Source organism: Vigna unguiculata, chromosome 5 (genome assembly GCF_004118075.2).
Source record: "Vigna unguiculata cultivar IT97K-499-35 chromosome 5, ASM411807v1, whole genome shotgun sequence".
Lineage (NCBI taxonomy): Eukaryota > Viridiplantae > Streptophyta > Magnoliopsida > Fabales > Fabaceae > Vigna > Vigna unguiculata.
The window spans coordinates 23,018,606-23,034,761 of NC_040283.1; the positions used below are offsets into that span (position 1 = coordinate 23,018,606).

Below are 16,156 nucleotides of genomic sequence, written 5' to 3' on the forward strand. Positions count from 1 at the left end.
AAGAAAGTTAAATATAATTAATATAAAATAGAGGGTGTTACAGATATTATCAGACTTTTGGATAATTACAATCTTATTTATACTTATGGATTTTGGTTTATTATTGAAAGTAATAAAAGTTTTAAATTTCCCGCGTTTTTGGGAAATGTTATTTCATTAACTGTAGTTAATTGTATTTCTTTATTTTATTATTTTAAACCCATAATATCCGGTCGGGATGTTATATCCCCACTCGTATCCTCACACGAGAGATTCAAAATATGAACCTCCCCGCTCATATTATCACGTGTTCACCACCAGTCATGAACCTACCCGCTCATGACATAATCAAGCACCACCTGGTCCAAGTCCACATCGTAACACTTTAAAACGAAATTAAAAATAAAACACATTGTCCTATACAAGATACACACTCAACCTGGTCTTAGGGATTCCAATGCTTCCACGAACCTACCTGCTTGTGGTCCAACTCTACCAACCTCCCCGCTTGTAGTCCAACTCTATGAACCTCCCCGCCCCTAGTCCAACACACGTGATCTAATAACTACGAACCTCCCCGCTCGCAGTAGCCCTCAAGTGTGAGCAAAGAACATATGAACCTTCCCGCTCATATCCTCACACGAGAGCATCATAATATGAACCTCCCTACTCATATTATCACGTGTTCATCACCAATCATGAACCTACCCACTCATGACAATATCAAGCATATCCCAAACCAGGATCAACACAACAAGCCATGCAAAATATATCACAAACGCACCCTACCACTGCACCATCGCCTTAGGCAACTTAAGCGCCACTAGGCGAAATGGAAGTGCAGATCGCTTGGCGATTTCGCAATGCCGCTGGGCATCACGACACACAAAGCTTCCCTATTTCTGATTATTGCCTAGCGGTTCACTCTACACCATCAGGAGCTACACCAATAATCTGACACTACCTGTTTTAGTTACTCTAACTGAGTTCCTGGCATCCAACAATTCAATTTTTAAACATCTAGGAACCAAAATACGCATTCATATACTTCATATACTCAAATTTACAACATCACAACTCATATGCATCATTCAATTATAAGCACACATATATCCCTTTCTAAATTCATATAGAACCATCAAAATAAAAGCGTTATACCCAACACACAATCATGGAAAACCAAACAATATACAAACTAGGAAGAACACATAACCATTGTCCCAAAATATCGCACGAACAATAAAATAATAATAATGATAATAATAAAAATAACAACAACAACAATAATGATGATAATAATAATAATAATAGTAATAAAATGAAACAATAAAAATAAGAATAAAATTAATGAAAATAATAATAAAATAAAATGAAACAATAATAATAAAATAAAATACTAGTAATAAAATAAAATAAAAATAATTAAATAAAGCACTAAGTAAACAATAATAGTGGTAATAAAATCATAAATATAATAAAACAATGATAAAAATAATAATGATAATACAATAATATAACAATAATCATAATAAAATAATAATAATAATAGTAATAATAATAAAATAATAAAAATAAAAATATTAATAACAATAAAATAAAAATAATTATAATGATTGTAACACCTCGGCCGAATATTACTAATTTAAATAAAATAAAGTAAAATAATATCAAATATGTCATTATTATTCAAAGTTCTTTCCCAAAACGCGGGAAAATTAAAACCTTACTAAAATGTCTCAAAATTAAAAACCATAAAGTAAACTGCATGTTTACATAGTTTTAAAATGATCAACTAAATGTTTACAAAATAGTCAAATATAATCTATAAAACTTCCCAAGCTAACCCCTCTTCGGCTTTAAGTGTCACCAGCTCCACCTGAAACAACGTCTGCTCCCGTGTAACGAATTACATGATCATCGCCCAACACACACAGAAAGGGTGAGTTCATGTAACAATATAAACATATAATTTAATACATAAAAGTTCACTCCCAAATTAATTTATTTCAGCCAATGCTTAACCAAGAAACCTTATTGCCCTAAGGTTTCCAACCCACAATTTCATGACTGTTCGTACAAAGAACAAACAAGATATGTTAGACACAAGTATTACCTTACCCTGGTCCGCCATCTCCTTAGTAAGCTTCTTCCCGGTTGACACATATCGGTCATGGGTGTTATGATGTCCATTCCCCACTTTGCGAAGGGCCACGGGGATAGTATAGAGTGAAGCTGCTCTTGTTTCTTGTGGATAAGGTTGCCATGTTTCTCGCATGGTATGCATTTTTTTACGAAGTCTTGGCAGTCTGCCTCCATGGTCGGCCAGAAGTAACCGGCGCGAAGGACTCTGGTAGTCATGGTGCGTGCGCCGGAATGATAGCCGCATATGCCTTCATGTAATTCTTTAATGATGTACTGAGCTTGTTCTGTAGTGACGCATTTGAGAAGTGGTTGGCCATATCCGCGTTTGTGCAAGTCATCGCCTATCATTGTGTACCTAGTGGCTTTAGTTATCCAAGTTCTGTCAGCGTTAGGTGGAGGGTTACCGGTTTGGAGGTATTGGATGTAAGGAGTTGTCCAATTGTCGGCTTGGTGTTGGGTTACGATATGACAAGTATTTGTGATGGAAGGGGCGGACAGTGTTTGTTGCAATAGTGATCGGTGGCGGCTTTTTAATTTGGTGCTGGCTAGTTTGGATAATATGTCGGCTCTAACGTTTTTGGATCTAGGAATGTGTTGGATGCGAACTTGTTCGAAGGCGGACTGGACGACTTTCCGGACTAGATGGTAGTATTGTACGAGGGTAGGGTCTTTGATCTGGAACTCGTCGTTTAAATGGTTGACGGTAAGCTTGGAATCGATTTTGCATGTTAGTGACTTGACACCAACCTTGCGGGCTAGGGATAAGCTGGCGATGATGGCTTCGTACTCGGCTTGGTTGTTAAACGTCTTAAAGGCGAAATGGAGGGATTTTTCGATGAGGATGTCGTTGGGGCCTTCTAGTACAATGTCGGCACCTGCCCTCTTTGGGTTTGACGAACCATCAACATAAAGTGTCCATTGGTCCTCTTCAGGAGTTCGTTGGAGATCGTTGACAAAGTCTAGAAGGCATTGAGCTTTGATGGGGCCTTGGGATTCGTAGCGGATGTTGAATTCGGGTAACTCGATGGCCCAGGACGACATCTGCCCCGCAAGGTCTGGTTTCTACAGTATCTACTGGATCGGGTAGTCGGTTTTGACGATAATGTTATGATTTTGTAAATATGGACGTAGGCGTCGGGCTGCGTGTACCAGGGATAGGGCTAATTTTTCTACCATTTGGTACCTCGTTTCGGGGTCTTGTAGGGTTCTGCTGACGAAATAAACAGGATGTTGGGTGCCGCCGACATCTTGGACCAGCGCGGCGCTTACAATGTGATCTGTGGCGGTGATGTAGACCAATAAGGGTTGATAAGTATTCTATTTATGGAGGATGGGCGGTGAGGTGAGTGTGGTTTTTAGCTTTTGAAATACTTGTTCACAATCATTATTCCATGTGAACTTGGCAGATTTTTTGAGCAGCTGAATGATGGGTTGGGTTTGTTCGACTAGTTTGGGAAGAAAGCGGGAGATGGCAGTGAGGCTGCCTATGAGGCGTTGTACTTCTTTGACACTAGTGGGGCTACGCATTTCAATGATCGCATTGCACTTTTCGGGATTAGCCTCTATGTCGTGCTGGGGTAGCATGAATCATAGGAATTTATTGCGGTCGACGCCGAAAATGCATTTGTCGGGGTTGAGGCGGAGGTTGTATTGTCGTAATGCGTAAAAGACTGCTAATAGGTCATGAGCGTGCTGGTGATGGCTTGGGGATTTGACAACCATGTCGACACATTTGCCCATTAAATGACTGAAGACTTTGTCCATCAGTCGTTGGTAGGTTGCTCTTGCGTTTTTAAGACCAAATGGCATGACCTTGTAAAAATAATTGGCGTCGTTTGTGATGAAGGCAGTTTTGTTCATGTCAGATGCAGCCATGGGAATTTGGTTATAACCGGAGTATGCATCAAGAAAATTGAGGACCTTGTTACCGGCTGCACCGTCGACAAGTCGGTCAATATTGGGTATGGGGTAGGCATCTCTAGGACAGGCTTTGTTAAGATCCGTGTAATCAACACACATCCACCACTTGCCCTTGGCTTTCTTTACTAGGACCACATTAGAGAGCCAAGTGGTATAGTGGGCTTCTTCAATAAACCCCGCGCTTAGCAACTTATCGGCCTCGGCCTTGGCCGCTAGGCGTCGTTCCTCGCCAAGTTTGCATTTTTTTAGGAGACATACCGGGCCTCCTTGTAAATGGATAACTCTTGGGATGCCACTTGAGGGTCAACTCTAGGTAAGTCAGCAGCTGACCAAGCAAAGAGGTCCGTGTTGCTGACAAGGGTGGGTGTTATGATGTCACGTTGTTCAGATTCTAGCCTAGTACCGAGTTTGATGGTGCGGCCATTAGGGAGCTCTAGGGGAGGTGGTTTCTTCAACAGGTTCAAGGCGGACATCTCGACCAACTCTGGGATCTAGATCGTCACCAGACAAGGCGATCTTAGAGCCGGGTGGTCGCCCAATATGATTGGTTTGTAGGATGGGAAGCTGTGGGCGTAAGCTGGCCATGTAGCATTCGCGTGCAAGGCATTGGTCGCCATGAATGGTGAGGATGTCGCCAGATGGGGAGGGGAACTTCATGGCTAGATGAGGTGTGGAAACAACAGCGCCAAGAGTGTTGAGTGAAGGGCGGCCAAGGAGTACGTGATAAGATGTAGGTGCGTCGACGATAAGGAAGCGGATAGGAATTGTCTTTGTTTGGGTGCCATCACGGAAGATGCTATGGAGGTCAATGTAGTCGCGGGTGGAAACTTTCTCCCCGGAAAAGCCAGAAATCGGTTCGTCGTATGGGACCACGGCGGTGTCTGTGAGTTGAAGTTTTTGGTACGTGGCCCAATAGAGGATGTCGACGGAGCTGCCTTGGTCGACGAGGACTTTCTTGACTACGTAGTTTTCTATTTCAACGGTGATGACCATAGGGTCATCTTGCTGGTGATCAAGGCCTTGAAAATCGTCGTCCGTGAAGGTTATTGGGGGCATGCGACGTTTGTGATGGGAATGGGTTATGTGGTTGATGGATTGGATACGGCGGAGGTGTCTCTTCCTAGCCAAGGAGGTGGATCCTCCACTAGCAAAACCACCAAAGATGGTGTTGATAGTGCCGCGCAGGGGAGGGTCGGCGGGGGTGACATCAGTGCGAGTCGGTTGGGAGTCATTGTTTGTGGGTTGGTTTGGGCGTTTATCATGGCGAGAGTCACGAAGAGGGCGTCGGTGGTCAGAACGAGGAGGGTGATGGGATCAGGAGGAGTGGTCATCTTTTCGGACAAAGCGACGGAAATGGCCAACACGAACTAGTTATTCAATTTTATCTTGGAGTGATTTACATTCCTCTATGGTATGGCCGTGGTTTCGGTTATAGCCGTAGTATTTAGTTATGTCCGCATTGGGGGGAGTGGTCGTCTTGCGTGGTAGTGGGATGAGGTCGGCCTGTAAGGCCTCATCAAGGAGGCGCGATCTGGGAACATTTAGAGGGGTGTATTTGATGAAGCGGGGTTGTCGGGGTTCTCGAGGTCTCGGGTCAGGACGGGGAGGTTGTGGAGTGGGGTTGGCAGTAGAGGGTGCATATTCATTGCAACATTTTGTATGGAGAGTTTGCATTTTCTCCATACGGTCGTAATCGGCAGCACGTAGTTTCAACTCATGCGTGGAGGCGGGTGGGTGTTGGTAGACGTTGTTGGCGAAGGGGCCGTGTTTAAGAGTGAAGGCCATGCACTAAAGTATCATTTCTTGGTTGAGGTGTGGTGTGCGAAGGGTAGCCTTACTGAATCGATCAATGAATGCCCAGAACGTCTCATCTTGTTCTTGCCTGACGTCGAGGAGTGATATTGTTGTAGTTTGATGTAGGCGGCTACTAACGAAGTGAGTGGTAAACATGTGGGAGAGGGTGTCAAAGTTGTCAATGGAGTATGGTGGGAGGGTGGTAAACCATTCGAGGGCAGGGCCTTTTAGGGTGGTAGGAAAGGCTTTGCAAAAAACAACATCATGGGAAGTGTAGAGGGCGACGTGGGTGATGTAGACTTTGAGGTGTTCATCGGGGTCAGTTTCACCAGTGTAACGCTCCAGGGTGAAAGGTTCCCACTGGGTGGGGAGGGGGGTGGTGGTGATGAAGTCGGTGAAAGGGTGATGGCGCCTGGGTTGGTGAGATGGGAGCGGGTGAGGAGGGATGGGATGGTGGATGAGGGTGGGAAAAGTGGAGGTGAAGTTGTAAGGAGGGATATGGGTAGTAGGGAGGTTGTGCGGGTTGTAGGGTAGGATATGAGTGGTGTGTAGGGTGGTGTGTAAGACCCGGGAAAATTAAATAGTTATTTAATTAAATATTTAATTAGGACGGGTAGCGAGAACATTTAAAGCAATAAATGCGAGGAGCTATGACATGTGGGAAAGTACTAGCTCAGGTGGTTGAGAGTACTTTGATTGTGTGAGGACTTGGGTTCGAGTCCTATGTGTGTCACTTGGATGTTATTTAAATTATGTGTTTTTGTGTGCTTATATATTGAACTCGTATGGATGATGATAAACTCTTAAAATTGTAGGATTTAGCAAGAAACATGGATTAGTTTGGTGGTTGTGCATGAACTTGGTAATTGAGAGGTCATGGGTTCAAACCTTGGTGAGAACTAAATAATTCATTTTTGCCAAATTTTTCTTGTGCATGAATGTGGAAGAGTTAGAAACCTAGCAGCCAAGGAGGGGTAACCTAAGGGCTGGAAAACAGAGGGTTAAATAAGCATTTGGTTATTTTTGCATCATTTTTATTTAAAATTCGTGCAAGTCACTAAAGGGACAATTAAGTGAGAGTGATAGTAGGAGAGAAGGTTAAAAGAGGGGGAAAACAGCATTGAGGGTCGTGGTACTCATAAGCAAAAAGGTTTTTCTGAGAATTGGGGCTGATAACATAAGGTAGTGAGGCTAAAAACGCAAAAGAGGGAGTGGAAAGCAAAGCTAGAGAGGTTTTGGTGAAGGGATAAGCACACCTATTCGAATTTGGGCAAAGAATCCAGGTAAGGGGAGTTGTTTTCGATGTTTTAGATACATTTGCGTTGTAGTGTGCTTTGATGATTGAAACTGTATGCTTTCCACCTGTTTTTCCGTACTGTTTGATTGGGTTTCTGGGTTTTTCCCAGAAACCGCCTGGCGGTTTAATCCCTACCGCCAGGCGGCTCATCAGAGATGAGCACTGTTCTTATTTTGGGTTGAATCGCCTGGCGGCGATGAGTTCCTGCCAGGCGGCATCCCGCTGTTCGAGTTCCGTTTGATGGTTTTGATGTTATTTTGGGTGAATGTAATCGATTGCTGAGGTTCAGTGATTGTATACAAATATATACATGGAATAGTTGTTGTACTGAATTGATATGTTGGAACGCTTGTGATTGTATTGAATTTTCGTGTATGGGTAGTTTGGGTGGAAACCCTAGGAATGAATGTAAACCTTGGGTTGTTTGACTAATTAAGATGTAATTGGAAACATGGAATACGAGTAAAATGAGATTGATCAGAAGGGTGTTAAAAATTGTTGTTAATGAATATATGGTGGTGATTGTGAGAGAAGAGTAGAGAGTTGAGATCGCGAAGTATACAGAAAATGCGTGAGGAGGTTTGTGTCTGGTATGCCGCCTGGCGGCTCCATGCTGACCGCCAGGCGATGGCGTGTAGCAGTCCAGTTGGAATGCTGTGCCATGGATAGTGCGAGAAGGGAAATGGGTATTTGGTGATGGAGTAGTTAGTATGGTGAAAACTAGAAAATTATGATTGAGGGGCTGGGAGGACGGTGTAGCTTGAGTGGAGGAGATTAGGTGGAAAAGCGATAGACTTACCTATATACATATAGTGAGTCGAAGGGAAGGCCGAAATTATAAGTTAATGCTGTCCAACAGGAGGTGAAAGCCTAGTCATTTCAGTGTGTTAAGAAATTGGATGCTATCCAGTTCATAGGAGGGATGGAATCATTATGATATGATATTATTCTTGTTACTTGAACAAAAGTGATTAGATGGATTAATCATTTTAAAAGTATAGGTACTTGATTATGTGTACTAGTGGATGGATTAACTACAAAGAGCCGTTGATATGAGAATTCCTATTTAGTCATGAAAATGAGTTATCCAGTAAATTAGACTAACTGAGGTACCATAAAGTAGTGAGGTGCTGTTCTGGTATGGTGCCTGGCGGTATACTGATACCCGCCAGGCGATAGACGTAATAGGAGAGCGCTTAGCACTGAGGTGCGCCTGGCGGCACGTTGAGCTCCGCCAGGCGGTTACGAGGAAACAGGGAGCACTGGAACATCGCTGGCGCCTGGCGGTGGGTGAATACCGCTAGGCGGTCTGGAACGGTTTCGCCTGGCGGCGAGTGGGTCGGGCCAGGCGGAAACGCTGTTGTTCTTTACTTGGTGTGTTGTTTTTAACTGACCATGATGCTTTGCTTGGATCGGGAGATGCTGTGCCATGAGCGGGTAGGTTCATGGATGGTGTGACATGTGATGATATGAGCGGGGAGGTTCATATCAAGTTACTCTCACGTGGGGATACGAGCGAGGTAGGTTCGTATGTTCCGTGCTCACGTTGAGAGATGCCACGTGCGGGGAGGTACGGGGGCTGGTGGATCACATGTGTTGGACTACGGGCGGGTAGGTCCGTAGAGCAGGACTACGAGCGGGGAGGTTCGTAGAGGCAGGACCACGAGCGGGCAGGTTCGTGTGAGCATCAGATTCCCGAGTCCAAGGCTAACCAATTGTATGATTTGAAGACTGTAAGTCTTGGGGGTTAGGGTCTTGGCCAAGATTTATAGATAATGATTAAGATGGGTAAATGATCTATCTTGTGTTTACATGCTTGTTATTTTATTTTCTCAGCTCACCCTTTCTGTTTGTGTGTGGCGATGATCGTGTAATTCGTTACACGGGAGCAGATGTTGATACAGGTGGTGCTGAGGATGCTCAGATGGCGGAGTGAGGGCTAGCATGGGAGTAGTGCTAGGGTTTTACATAAATTGTAATTTATGTTTTAAATACAAATTTTGGTAACTTGTAACCTGTTATGAATTCAGTTATGAGTTTTGGCGCGCTATCTTAAATAATTGAAATTATCCCGCGTTGGGATTTTTATCGAGATGGCTATTAATGCAATTATTTATTTTATTATTTATTTTTAAGTAATATTCCCTAGGGATGTTACATGGTGGGCATGTTGTAGGGCGGGATGTGTATGGTGGGCAAGATGGCGGCGGGGGTGGGAGCCACAGTATTTCGTGGGAGGGTGGAGTGGAAGTGAGTATGATGGGTTGAGAGGATGGGAGTTTGTTGGGTGGTGGTGAAGGTGTGCGAGGTAGGATTGTACTCGCTTTCCTCTTCAGTAGGCTGGAAAGCTAGGGACCCTACGACATCAGATGTTTCCTTGGCCTTTACCTTTTGAGTGGGATCGGCTTCAATCTTTCGCCTTAGGCGAGAGTTCTCCTTCGTAGTGCTTCCATCTCATCAGCACTGTGCTTCTTCAAGTCAACCAGCTCCTGTTGCATTTTGGCTTGACCGTCTACGATGACGGACAGATCCGAGGTGATGTTAGTAGGTCCTGAGGGGCCTTCATCAACTTGCTTGTTAACTCCTGCTCAGCTGCGGGTAGAAACTATCTTCGGAGAAAGCGGGTGGTAAGATACTATCTCGTGCCCCACGGTGGGCGCCAATTGTTCCTATAGAGAACAAACAAGATATGTTAAACACAAGTATTACCTTACCCTGGTCCGCCATCTCCTCAGTAAGCATCTTCCCGGTTGACACATATCTCTCATGGGTATCTCGGTGTGATCGGTTTGGACCCAAGAGGGGTTACGTGCAGAAGGGACTCCGAAGCTCAAGTCAGCGAAATCTCTAAGAAAGTCAAATCTAGTGATTAGGGAAGTAATGAATGCGTACCTTTAATTCATGGGGTCCATGCATATTTATAGATTATTAATTATGTCTGGCCACGTCATGGGTTGGGCCCTTATTTTGGGCTGTAGGTGGGCCTGGGCCTTAACCCAGGCCCTTAGTTTGATTATTGTGGGTTTGTTGAATCTTAGAAGTGCTTTGATTTCGTTAAGTTTTCCAGAGTGGTCGGTTTAGACCGGCTACTCTTTCAGCGGCTTAGGCCGCTATTATTCTTCTATCGGCTTAGGCTGGTTACTCTTTTAGCGGCTTAGGCCGGTTAGGCTTAGGTTGGCTTAGGCTGTTTACTTTATTTGTTCCGCGTATATATGGTGATCGTTTATTATTATTATTTGGTTGGACCGGCTAAGTGTGGTACAATGACCATGGACCCAGGATATATATGCTTCCACGAACCTGCCCGCTCGTGGTCCTACCTTTACGAACCTCCCCGCTCGTAGTCTAATTCTACGGACCTCCCCGCCCGTAGTCCAACACACGTGATCCAACAACTACGAACCCCCTCGCTCGCAGCAGCCCTCAAGTGTGAGCACAGAACATACGAATCTCCCCGCTCATATCCTCACACGAGAGCATCATAATATGAACCTCCCCGCTCATATTATCACGTTTTCACCACCAGCCATGAACCTACCCGCTCATGACACAGTCAAGCACCTCCTGGTCCAAGTCCATATTGCAACACATTAAAACGAAATTAAGAAAAACACACTACCTATATAAGATACATACTCAAGCTGGTCTTAAGGATTCCAATGCTTCCACGAACCTGCCTGCTCGTGGTTCAACTCTACGGACCTCCCTCCCCGTAGTCCAACTCTACGAACCTACCCGTTCGTAGTCCAACATGCGTGAACACCTACTATGAACCTCCCCGCTCATAGCAGCCTTAAGTGCGAGTACAACACATACGAACCTCCCCGCTCGTATCCCCACAAAAGAGTACAACATATACGGACCTCCCCGCCTGCATCAATCACTACTGGTTTTAGGTACTCTAATTAAATTCCTAGCATCCAACAATTGAATTCTCAAACATCCAGAATCCAAAATACGCATTCATATATTTCATATACTTAAATTTACAACATCACAGCTCATATGCATCATTCAAGTATAATCACACATCTATCCCTTTATAAATTCATATAAAACCATGAAAATAAAGTGTTATACCTAACACAATCATAGACAATCAAACAATATACAACCCACGAAGAACACATAATCATTGTCCCAAAATATCGCACGGATAATAAAATAGTAATGATAATAATTATAAAGAAAATGAAACAATAAAAATAACAATAACAACAATAATAATGATAATAATTATAATAATAAAATGAAACAATAAAAATAAAAATAATGAAAATAATAATAAAATAAAATGAAACAATAATAAGAAAACAATAATACTAGTAAGATAAAACAATAATAAAATAATAATAATAATAAAATAAAGCAATAATAATTATAATAAAATCATAAATAAAATAAAACAATTATAAAATTAACAATAATAATAAAATAGTATAATCATAATCATAATAAAATAAAATAAAATAATAAAAGTTATAATAATAGTAAAATAGTAATGAAAATAATAATAATAATAATAATAGTAAAATAAAATAATAATAAAATAAAAATAGTAATAATAATAATAATATAAATAACAATAATAATAATTATAATACTAATAATAATAGTAAAAGAAAAGAAAAGAAAATAATAATAATAAATAATAATAATATTATTAAAATATAGTAAAATTAATAATAATAATAATAATAATAATAATAATAATAATAATAAGAATAATGATAATGATAATAGTAATAATAATTGTAACGTCCCAATTAAATAGGTAAATCCCATTAAATAAAATGTCACATACATAAAATATTTAGAGAGTACAGAGTTTGAACTATGGAGGTATATTGCACACCATGCATATCCATGCCAAAAGGAAAGAGGCCACACACACGACCTAAACAAAATACGCTAGTTTAAAAGTAGCATAAAGTCTTGTCCAAAACAAGGGATTGTAATCTAGTTAAAATCTATCTGTCGTGGGCTCCATAGTGAGCCCGATATTTGTCCATAACCATCAAGCTGCGACATTTCCATTATTATTACCACTACTAGGGGTTCTCACATCTGTTTACATCAATAAAGTTGATGATCATCACAAAGGAGAAATACCACACACAAACATACAAACAAGCAGAAGGGTAAGCTAGTGAAAGAATATCTTATATCATAATAGTCAACATTCGATTTCAAAGTCAGGCATAAATAACAGACGTCCACACATGGAATACAAAACCATTTAAGACCCCAAGACTCGACTATCCAGATGCGTAAACTGAGGCACCATCATGAGACCATGGAATTATGTCCTAGCAGTGAAACATCACCACGAGGCCTTCGTGGAATTATGTCCTGGCCTTGAGACACCACCACGAGGCCTCCGTGGAATTACGTCCTTACATTGAGGCACCACTGCGAACTCCCACTAGGAGGGTCCATGGAATTATGTTCATTAGATGAGGCACCACCATGAGCTCCCACTATGTGAGTCATGGGATTATGTCCTACCCATACCTTGTCTGTGTTTCACCAACCAATCATAGTGTTCCCATGCATATCAATCTCGTGCCAATATATGTATAAAACCAACTATCCAAGCATATATCATACCAAGCTCATGCTAAATACATCAATTTCCAGCCATATAAATCAACTATTTCATGCATATTCGCATACTTCATACATTAAATAAAGTACTCTAACCAATCATACAACTAACACCAAAGAGAACATGAAAGAGGTACACAAATTCCCGCACCAGTGTCGCTCAAGGTAGGGACCCTCGCTCAGGCGAAAGAGGTCTTCCGCTCAAGCTACAGGTCCTCGCTTAGGCGAGACTGCCAACAAAAGACACATTAGGGTTCGCGAGTTCTCGCTTGGGCGAGACCTCCTCGCCTGAGCGAGACCACCCCTCACCCAAAGGCGAGGTCCCTCGCCTTAGCTACAACTGCAGCGAAACAACTCGGGCTCCCTCGCATTCTCGCTTAGGCGAGTTGCTCTCGCCTGAGTGAGATGACTACTCACTCAAAACGAAAGCTCTCCGCCTGAGTGAGAGCTCGAGTAGAAACCCTGGGTGAGTTGTTGTCAATCTCGCCTAGGCGAGGCACATCCGCTTGGTCGAGAATGTCGGGTTCCTCCACTATTTGCACAGATAAGTTAGGAAAACACCATGGAAACAATACAATGCCAACACCAGTTCAATCTCATGCAAGTATAAACATAAATCCAACATTTATATCAGGAACAATAGTCAAACATCAACATGTTACAAAAACGCGAAAACCCTAGCTTCCCTTACCTGGAAAGAGCTAGCAAAAAAACTGTTAGAAAATGATTACTCAAATAATACTAATAATAATAAAAATATGAAAATAATATAATAATAATAATTAGAGCAATAATAATACTGAAACATATATATAAAGCAATGAATATTAATCAGAGATCAACAATTATAATAACAATAATAAATAAAAGATAAAAGGTAAGGAGTAGAAATATCCTGGGTTGAGGCATGCATAGCGCTATCCTTAGAGAGAAAATGCCCCTACTGCACAGGACTAAACAAATACACAATCATATGTGTTTCAAATCAAATGCGTTTCTCTCCCAAGATACAACAACTTGTCAGATCGATCGAGTGTAGCGAAGGATCTCTGAACCTTATGAACACTACTGTCTTAAAGATAATATAGAGAAGAAAAGAAGAACACTTTTAAGAATGACTCTAGTGTTTGTTGTCTCTGTTGTTGTTGTTTTTTCTTTCCCCATGCACCTAGGTGGTATTTATAGGTAGCAAAAAGAGACAAAGGAGTAAATAGTAATAAGAATATAGCCGTTAGCCATAAAAACCATTAACCCATAAATTAAAGGTCTATAAATACATGAGTAACAGTAAGTTTTTTTTATTTTAATTATTAATTTTTTAAATTATAATAAAATATTTCAAACAATCCCCCACATAATTTTAAAAAAAATAAAATAAAAATATATTATCTTTGAAAACAAAATATTGTAGTTCAGTGTAAGGAACCTTCTGGGTCTAACCCTTACACCTAGTACTTATAAACTTCCACCTGAGAAAATGCAGAGACTTGATTGTCTTGAACTACATCCTCTGTGACTAGGTTTTAGTAAATAACACATACAATATCGATGTTCATTTTAGGTTCTAATCAGTGGGTGCACGTTACGGCCTTGTGCATGTATCTTGTTTCATGAGTGTCACTTAGAGACTTGCCCATGTCTCACAATGGCGGCCCCACCATCACATTCACTAGGTAAACCCTCAAAGGGTGGTCTATGACTCACACCCCTACAATAATTGTCATTGAGTTTATTAAGAGGTATTTTATAAAATAATGCACATACCTACACCATTAGGTTTATTAAGAGGTATTTTATAAAATAAGCATGATAGTGCACATACCTCAACCTTATTATTGTCACAATTTATAGTACAACTCGCCATAGGAATGAGACATAAAATTTAATCAAATTATTTGGTGTACTTTAGTCAACAACAACTTCGTTGTTACCCATTGAACTCCATTCCATGGGATCGCCATTCATATGGAGATGGGTGTCCATTGTTGCAACTAATTTATGGGCTATAGTCTCATTCCCCTCGACGACTCAAATACTTGTTGTTGATGCATCAACCCTTTAATAAGCAGATCTGCAATATTTCTTTTTTACTTGACAAAGTCAAGAGAGATAACCATGAGTAATTATACATTTGTCTCTCATTCTAATATGTCAATTTTTCATTGACATTTTTACTAAAAACTTTAAATATAACAATTAAATTGTTAGGATGCATTAGAAAAAGGAATAATTTATGCTTGCATGGTAAATCATGACAACAATTTTTTAAAATATTTCCATGATAGTTCACCTCCATCCAAGGTTAAAACATAACCATAACCAATAGGTGATTTTGTGTCACAAAAATCAATATCCAATTTACATTAATATATATCATTCAATAATTTCAAGAAATTGGACATATTGTCATAACTAGAAAAAACAAAAATAATATTACACTAGATGGCAAACCAGTGAGGTATATATTCATTCACTTTATAATATATAACTAAGAATTTTTTATTAACAGGTGTATTAACCATTGCAAGACACCCCCACACTTTGAAATATTTTAAATGTGGTTCTTTTGTGTTCAAAATATGGTAAGCAAGATATAGAATTTCACTAATATAATGTTAGGCAAGCTAGAACTTGAAGCATAACATTTACCATGTCAAAGCATTTTTTTTCTTCCTTTCTTTCACTGCACCATTATATTAACACCATACACTATATGAAGATGTTACATAGTGAATAATACCATGAGTTTCACACAAAACACTCATTTATATACACATGTAATGTCATTTCTCTATTTAATTAATTTTGTACCTCAAAATTTTATAATTTGAATGGTCTTTAACCAAACTTCTCAACAATTATAATAATAGCATGTGATATATCAATACTTTTAAAATATGTGATAATCAAAGAATAAGTGCTAAATATTTTATTACAAGATCAATGTACTTAACTCAAACAAATCATCACAAATATATCATTTACCAACCAAAACACATGTCTAGAAATAATAATCTTATTGCACTTGAGAACCACTTCATAACCTTGTTGAGCACAAGAAAGAGTCTAAATTTAGAAACATGAAAAACTCTTTAAAGAAATCTAGAAGACAAGTTTAATTTTTACTTGAGTATCCCTTCAATTTTTGATATGAAGATTTCTTCTTTTACCAACATTTACATGATCTTAAACATGATATCAATTAAAATAATTCATTTTAATTTCATGTCATAAACAATAATTTTGAATTCATAAATTTGATAAAGATTATCTTTATTATCAGTCATTTTTTTTTCATATAAATATCAAACTAATTTTTATTATTATTTTTTTTGCAAATGCAAAGTTTAGTTCAAGTGTTTTCCGTAACACAATAGTTGTTTTAGTAAGACAAATTATTTTATAATTATTTTCATA

General features: G+C 40.1%; 1 protein-coding gene across 1 annotated transcript; it reads right to left on the reverse strand.

Annotated features, from left to right (window-relative positions):
• Positions 1–4,464: 4,464 nt before the first annotated feature.
• On the reverse strand, positions 4,465–5,097 carry LOC114184491. Its single transcript, XM_028071800.1, has one exon. It carries the CDS (start codon positions 5,095–5,097, stop codon positions 4,465–4,467), a length of 633 nt encoding a protein of 210 aa, XP_027927601.1.
• Between the last annotated feature and the right edge of the window lie 11,059 nt (positions 5,098–16,156).